Source organism: Antrostomus carolinensis, unplaced genomic scaffold (assembly GCF_000700745.2).
Source record: "Antrostomus carolinensis isolate BGI_N321 unplaced genomic scaffold, ASM70074v2 scaffold19323, whole genome shotgun sequence".
NCBI classification, from domain to species: domain Eukaryota; kingdom Metazoa; phylum Chordata; class Aves; order Caprimulgiformes; family Caprimulgidae; genus Antrostomus; species Antrostomus carolinensis.
In genome coordinates this window covers 1,328-10,105 of record NW_010306055.1, presented here as the reverse complement: position 1 = coordinate 10,105, position 8,778 = coordinate 1,328, and the positions used below count along the sequence as shown (strand labels likewise).

At 36.0% G+C, this 8,778-nt stretch overlaps 1 protein-coding gene across 1 annotated transcript; it reads right to left on the bottom strand.

The window, feature by feature from the left end:
- Positions 1–5,339: 5,339 nt before the first annotated feature.
- Positions 5,340–7,567, bottom strand: EXOC1L (exocyst complex component 1 like). Its single transcript, XM_029084281.1, has 2 exons — positions 7,439–7,567; positions 5,340–5,603 (listed from the first exon to the last, which is right to left on the bottom strand). Exons 1-2 carry the CDS (start codon positions 7,538–7,540, stop codon positions 5,340–5,342), a joined length of 366 nt encoding a protein of 121 aa, XP_028940114.1. The 5' UTR covers positions 7,541–7,567.
- Between the last annotated feature and the right edge of the window lie 1,211 nt (positions 7,568–8,778).

Sequence of the window (8,778 nt, the reverse complement as noted above, 5' to 3'; positions counted from 1 at the left end):
ATTGCTATTATCTCAACCTACGAGCCTCCTTACCCTTAGCCCTCCAATTCTGTCCCCTATTCCCTGTCGGGGAGGGGAGAGTGAGCAAGCGCTGTGTTAGGCTGCTAGCCAAGTGAAACCACTACGTAGTGTTCAAGGCCAGGCTGGATGAGGCTTTGAGCAACGTGGTCTAGTGGAAGATGTCCCTGCTCATGGCAGGGGGGTTGGAACTAGATGATCTTTAAGGTCCTTTCCAACCCAAACCATTTGATAGGTAAAACCCTGCTGTGTAATCACAAGACATAAAACAGCAAGAAAAATAATGCAAATATGATCTTTCTGTATTATGACCTGCGAGTGGTGGCATTGCCTGTGTGATGTGAGAACTCTTGCCATCAAAGAGTTTGTAACAGAACAGCGAAATGCCATGGGAGAAATGACATGGGTTGCGGCAAAAGCAAAACTGGTGTCTTGTCAACTTACATCTGATGTCTGTGTTCTCAACTGACTTCATGGCAGAGTTATTAAGAAGTTTTATGTCTTTTAGCAGACAAGTGTATTCACAAAATAAATGCAGATATGCCTGGGGTTGAAAAAGGCATACAATACATTGCAATATGACAGTATCTTCGAATTTTAAATGACAGAAAAGTCCATCTCTGACCACATGCTGTAATTCAGTTTGGCCACAGCATCAGGATTTATGTAACTTCTGTGAAAAGCATTCAGATTTTGGCTTTACCCCTAAGCAGAAGCAACCTTAGTAACTAACAGTCTGATTCCAGTGATAATTCAAAGGGAACAGTTACTCTGTGACTAGTGATCATGAAATTTAGAATTTGGCATCTAACCATGAGAAATGATGTCCAAATCTGGCCATAGGTACTTGTAGCCACTGATGAATTCAATGAGAATTGGAACTACCTTCCAGTTCAAACTTCGCTGCGACAGAGGTTCTCCAAACGATCGATACACTTAACTCATTTTTAGCATTATTAATGTAAATTAAAATAGTATTTCTTCAGTGCTTGCATGCAGAGTTCAGGAAAGGCTGAATTCATTACAGATTACTTGAACTGTATGATATTCACATTAATAATCAGTGTGCCTTTACGGTATGGCTGATAAAATGTATTAGCCAGGCCTTAACCATTAAAGAACAACAAGCATATTTTCTAACTGATTGTTATAAATTGCCAAAATGTAGACTTTTAACATGTAAAACTGATTTCATCATTCCTCTATCATTTTTCCACTTCACTAAAAGCATTAAACATTACTGACCAAGAGAGTCTTGCTGAATGGTCTTCTATTTTCTGACTTATAAAACAACATGCTGTATAATTCTACAATACATCATTCATGAGGGCCAAGGTTAAAAGAGAAGTTACAGTTTGGTAATTTCTCAATTCAGCCACAAAATGTAACTGTCTCTGGCCAGATCTATAACGACTGGACAAGGCAGCCATAAAAAATTTGGACAAGGTTTCATAAGCTGTTGTTGGTATCAGTGAAAACCCTTCTAGTTTCCTGCTAGAAACTGTTAATTCTGCTAAAGGACAAAAACCACCCTGAAATGTGGTTTGTTAATGCTAAAATGTGGTTACACACTTTAAAACTGACTTGAGATCATCTTCCAGGATGCACAGTGCCATTCTCTCCCCTCCTATTTCAGCTTCCCACAGATGCTCTTTAGAAAGGGCCTTTGATCTTCCAATATGGACTTGGAACTCAAGACAAAATATTCTTAAATTACGTGTTACAAATTATGTGATACAATCCCCTGCTTTGCTGGAAGAAGACAGATTTATGCTGAAAGTGACTCAAGGTATTGGGGAATAGGTAAGGGACAGGGAAAGCAGTGTAGGCTTTCCCTGTGAAGAGGTGGATTAATGTATGTATGACTCCAAAATACAAAGGAGAAGAATGAGACGTAACCCAGAAGGCACAGTCCAGAACAGGCTCCCTGCTCTGCGTCACTTCCAACATTATTTTAAAAATTATGCATTGATCTGTGTTTGCTTAATTTCAGATGCAGGAAAAGATGAGTTATCCATGAAAGATAAACACACAGGAAAAGAGTCCTTCTGTTTTAAATGCAAGGTCATGGGTCTTAGATGGTGAAAATTATCTTAAATCCGTCAACTCCAGTGGAACTTCACCAGTGTATTTTTTGTTGATATGGAACTCTCTTATCTGAGTGATGGTGTTAAATACGTTTTATAGCACGGAGCTGCAGGAAACTGATGTATTTTTTCAAGTACAGAATAAGACAAATACAGTATTTATAAATGCTACATACAAAATATTCTCAAATTCTTTTCTCAGGTTTCCCTGTATTCTTAATTCTGATGTTGGTTAAAGAGTTTTTAAAAAAACACACTTATGAAAAAAAATAATGTATTTTATGACAGTCTCTATTCTCTCTCTGCCTCTTACAAGTGAAGATAAAGTTCTGTTAGCTCATCATCACTCTTCTTCATTTTCAGGCTGCCATATTTTTCTTTTCTCCAGAACAGATACGGCTGATAACAATTCCTGTCTTCTGAAGAAAATCCACATTATATCCATAATCTCAAGTATCAATTCACTCCATCATTTAGTTGAAACCTTTTATAAGAATGCTACAAATGCATTTCTGATAATCCTTTACTCCTGTAAATTTCTTCCTATTCAATTCTGGAGAAGCCTTCCAGGAGAAGCAGATGAATCCCCAGATACTGTATTTCAAACTACATTCTGTACATCCAGTGTCAAGAAATGTGATGTAGGAAACAATTCCACATTAATTGAAAGGTGGGTGATATAGCCTGTCAGGTCTTTTCCATTTATAATTTCACATATTCTTTATCTCCTGTGGTGCAGCTGTGTTATAATAACTACAAAGTAACAGTCTTAGGTCTGCAAAGATCTTTTAAAGTATTTTTTCCTTTTGATAATAACTGAAATAATTTACTTGGACTTCTCCTTTCCTTTTGTTTAGTCTGATCGCTTAGTGAAGAATGTCTGAAATACTATGTTATCAGACAGAAAAAATGCCAAACTGATTTTAATTGTATATTATTGAACATAAAATACAGGCTTATTCATCTTCTAATATAGTCAGTTTAATGTTTATACAGTACAAGAATAAAAAGATATAAACTACTGATGCAAGTCTTTTAAATATGTTTGAAGGTTATGGTCATTTTTAGCTTATCAGTTTCTAACACAATACAGTTATTGGTCAGGAATTCACTAGACTTCTGCTTTATTTCAAAATAATGCCCTGAAGTGCTTATTATTAGAGGTTCTATGTTTTTATTACAATTATAAGATGAAAGATGGGTATTTTTCCACACAGAAAATATTTCCTCGTGCCTCTTAAGCAAAGAATTTGTAAAGATCACAGAAAACACTGTCACCTCTACAATTAATACACAGTCCAAACAAGACAATGTATCACAGATAACAGTGGTCTGAATTATACTTGCTACTGAAGATGTTTTTGTGGGACCTGGATGTTGGGCAAATATTTCTTGTAGCTATGGATCAAATGTTACAACACATATGCTTGGACTGGATTATCCCAAAGACATTCTGAAAAGAACAACTGCATTTCATAAACAATTATTATAAATACAGCCCTTCTCTCTATTAGTATTTAGCTGGCAAACTCCAGCAGAAGATTTGTGTTGCCCACATAAACTGCCTTCATAACTGCCAAGGTATACCTAACTATTAAGATTTGGGTTAGAATTAATGTAATTTACAACATACATCTAGAATAAATATATAACTTCTGCAGATTAGCTAATCAAATGTATGCCTTTCCTATATACAAGCAATAGGATAGCATTTAAAAGTAAAGTCGAAAGCTGTACATTTTATAAAGTTTTTCAAATATATTCTCCCTTGTTGGATGTTATTTCAACTTTGAAACCAAAGTACATTTACACAAATGTTTTCAAAGGTAGGAGTTCATGTGAAAGACAACAGTGAAGTATGAGTGACAGTACCCTTGTGTGACTATCCCATTTTACAGATGGCAGGTACCGAGAGAGGACATTAACTAGCTCGTGATTTCCTAGAAGCTATTTACATCAGTCAGCTTTAGGTACATCGCTGGTTTAGTCCACAGCTGGTTTCCCTTTACTCTCTTGGCTGCCAAAAGAGAAAGCAAATTTTATCTTGCAGGATGTTCTGACCAGAAGCTTCTCTGCATGACCTTTTGGGTTGGCATTTCTTTGGGAAGAGAAGCCAGCTAGCTTAGCTGACTGACACTGGGCAATATCACCATGCTTCTTATTATCAACATTGCTTCTCTTCAGCTCTTGCTCAATACAGGTTTATTTCATCCTGTTTCTGCTGTATTATAACACTGTCATAAGTCCAGCCGTTATTTTTTGTTGTGGGTGAGATGTTCCAAACCACTCAGTAGACTCCACCCCATGTTAAATGTAACTCTACATCTAGAAACTGGTGAAAATTAGTCTCATAATTCTATGAATTTTGAAAAGTCTATCACTTGTCGACACAGTAATTGTAGTAGCCAACAACTACTGTTTACATAGTATTTTGTTAATTCTTGGTCCAAACATAGAGAAGACATAAACAATTTCTGTTCCCTCACCACACCTGTTCATATACATAAGCAATAAAGTGCAAGAAAGAAGCTGTTAATGATGTGAAAGAAAAAAGTTGTGAAAGGTCTGACAAATAAAGCACTTCTGCTTAAGAACATTCATTTTCTGTTTCTAAGGCAGTACCACAAATACTGGGAAGGCCAAAGGGAGAACCAAATGTTCTGAGGAAAAAACAAAGTAACTGCGTAGGTGACAAGTTGGTCCCATGGTACCTCAATTCATCAGGATGAGGGTTTGATTCTTGTTTTGATGTAGCTGTGATCTCTTTAACAGAGTTCTGTATTTCAACACATTTGAAAATGGAAATGTGCATCATTCTCATACAGAACTCATTTAGTTGCTTTCTTTTTTCTACTTCCAGGATGTAAATTAACTGTTCATGCTCTTAATACTTTAAAAATATTTCAAGCTGTTAATGACATAAAATTTATACCTCCATGAACATATGAGCAAATGCTGAACTTGACTTACATAAGCAATCACCACTGACCATAAGAATTACTAGTCCTATGTTGAAAGTCTCATGTTCACATAAGTATTTGCCAGAGTGAGGCCCTCCTAATATATATAAATGAATGGTCAATTGTTTATATAAAAACCATGTTCCATTTTTTACTTATATGTAAAATTAAAAAGCAGATACTGCATATAACTTACTATCTTTTTGATCAGATGATTTATGCAATGCTGGTCAGTGAAAGTCAACCAGTCACCTTAATGTTAGAAAATGTATCTTTAGGACAAAGGACACAAGGAGAGACATAAAAGGTTGGAAGCATAAAAACATATCCTCATAAGTACTAAGCAATCCCTATTGTTGGATGACCAGATTGAATCATCATTTAAGTAGGTGTCATCAAAGTTCACAATCTTCAAGTCCTTCTTAAGATACGTTTCATTCAGTTTGTTTAGTGTTCGAGCAAAGGTATATTTAGATGCACAACTATATGCTTCCAGATTGTAGACTTTGTGGAAGTGCATATCAAAATATGGATTATCCTAAAAAAATGGAGAGAGAATGAAATTATTACATGCATTACAGATGTCAGAACAGCAACCTGTTGTTCCCTGCCCAGCTACCATCAGGGCTTTTTCTCAGTTTGATAGACTCTAAAGGACTATGCATATTTCTGCCGTTCATACTTACGGGTCTTTTAAAACTTTACAATATAGCAGTTTAGAATTAGCTGCAATTCTTTGCCATCAGAAGTTTTGCCTGCGTAAAACTTTCAAGAGTTTGGCCAAGTGATACGCTGCACTTTATTGGGATTATATAATCTTTTTGATTTGTTTTGAAATGAACCAATTTGTCCTGTTGCCTAAAACACACTATATGAAAAGCACTTGCCTTGGACTATAACCCTATATGCCTGTCAGAAGAAAGACTATTGATTGCCCTTCCTGCCTAAATAGTAATTCTCTGTGCTTTCTGGTTCTTTGGCACAATTAATTCTAGCAGCAGCTAAATTCTGTTCAATTCTATGGATATGAATAACTATTACGAATATTTATAGCAGTGTCAATCACCCTATAATTAGGAGTTTGAGGTTCATTTACGCTTTTCTTTAACCAAAAATGAGGCAGATTTTGATCATCCCAGTTATGGAAGGCTGAATCACCTCTGAAGGGTATTTTAGCACAAGACCAGAAAAAAGCTGAAATCAATTAATTCAGGCAAATGATAAGGAAATCCTCTGTCTGCCTTGGCTGAGGAAGGAACAGGAATATCTCCAGAAGCAAGATAACTTGGAGAAGGGATGTAAAGGACTGTTAGTTTTGGCTTTTTTGCCCCTCTGGCCTAAACTGCAAAGAGCCCACAGGGTGCCTCTAAAGCTTAGCTCACCTCCTCTGTCTCCCAGGTTCCTAGTTTTAGACTTGAGTGTGATGTGTGCAGGACAGAATGAGAACAACCACAGTTTGTAATTTTCCTTGGAACAAGGCTCTGAAACCTTTCTTGTGGGCTCTTGATTTCTCTTTCACTAAGATAATGTAATCTGAATTCTATTTTATGTTCATTTGAAAGCACTTTCAAAGGGAAAAAAGTCATTTTTTCCTGGACTACATTTATTATGCATGGATGACTACTGAAATGTCTTCTCATACACGCAGTAAGATATTCTCCTTGGCATATTCTTCTAGCTTTTGTAAAATAAGATTTAATTCTACTTTTCGCGTTCTGTATCGTACTACTCCAGCCTCATTTTACCATTTTGTATCCGAGAGATTAGGACTTTTTTAGCAGCAAGGTCAGCCAGATCTAGTCAAAGCTGTTTCATGTTTACACACACAAATACACAAATATTTAGTTGATTCAAGTAAAGTGAGATTAAGCTATGTGAAAGAGGCATAATTTTGTGAGCTGGTACACCAAACAATGCACTTGCATGTTATTTTACACATTGACTTTGTCCACAGATAACAGGTTCATACATTCAAAGTTTCCATAAAAATATTTAATGAAATTTTGTTTTCCAATACACACTAAAATCTAGAGGATTAACTCCAATTTACACTGGAAGCTGCAGGTAGAGAACTTTTATTCCCAAATTAGAAAACATCGAGCTTCTCCCTCAGATCTCATCCGGAGAGATTAAAAAGATTACAACAAACAAGAAAATCTCTCCTTCCTTCTCCCCTGCAACAGTGCAAATTCAATGTGGAGCCTCTCACATACAGTAAGACCAAAATTCCTTCAAGGTTTGATTTATTTTGGTTTTCATGTAACTTTCTTTCTCAGATAATGCATTTTAATTACATTTTAATACTTGTATCCCAAATTGCAATACAAGAAAAGTATACTCTAATATATGTATTTAATAATACATAACACTTACAGTATCTGCTTCTTTTCCATCAATCATCTCCAGATCTTTCAAAAGCCACTTTTCAATTATTTCATATTTCTCCTCTCGATCCACTCGGAAGTGTTTAACCATATATATTTCTACTTCTTTACTTTTAGTCACTGCAAGGAAAAAACAGTTTAGATATACAAGCCAGTACTTCCCAAAAGTTCCAATAATAAAAGACTTAATCAAACCACATTTTAGATAATAACTTAAATGATGATGGGCAGGGCTATATAGGGCTATACTGGACTTAATACTTTTATTTTGCCCAGGTAGTAGGAATAGCACCATCTTCTCTCTGAAACATGTCAGCTTTTAGTAGATTTAGGATTTACCTTACTCATCCTGTGAAAAGAGAATCTTGTCTGTGCAAAAGCCTTTCATCTGAATTCACTAGCAGTACAATGAAAGCCTAATTCTGGCACTGGATCTGTATGGATAATCCATAACTTATTTCGAGGGGGAATCTTTTGGGGTGCTGGAGTCAGAAAATTGCAAAACCCCTACCAAGGCACTGTATTTACATGACTTGTGCTGTGCTTTCCATTCTGTGGAGGAAGTTCTCTTAACAAAGCCATTAACTTTTTAAAAGCAAAAGTCTTATTTCCCTATAAAATACATAAGTAGGCCACTTAACAAAAATAACATAGAAAATACTTCTTAAAGCTTCAAGTTGCCCAGTGCTATCTTTGTAGAAATTACGATTTTCCAACTTAGGCAGGCAACGAGAGTAAAACAAGCACAAAGACACTCATTGCAATAACTACCATTATTAATTGATTACATTGAGTGCTGCATAGGAGATTGCATTTCTGCAACACACAATGAGTGTGAAAAGCACCAGAATCTGAACAATCTCCTGCAAATCCAGCATGACAGCTGCAGGGCAGGCCACTTCCCCAAGCCACCCTGTAGCCTAAGGTGAGGGCGAGATGTCACCTATGTCTGGCAGGAGCACTTTGACATCATAGCACCAAGCTACAGATGCAGGAGCAAAATTATTTTATTTCTAAATACTGCTTGAATTTTTTAAAACCCGTTATGAAACCTGACTAATTTTATCTTATTCCTGTTAAAACATCTCTTACTTCTCACCCATTTATAAGAAAACAGTTACTAAAACAAAGACAAACAAAAGAGGTATGTTTGGGATGTGCTGTCTTTCCATTGCTAAGAAAAACAGTGGAAAACATAGAAATTTATTATAATTTCTCCCAGGCATATCAATACTGGCTTGTGAAAATCCCTGAATGTGGTTGCATTTCAGCTTTACATTCTTCCAGTGTTTATAAAGCATTTAGTGAAAGTATACTATTGCCTTCACG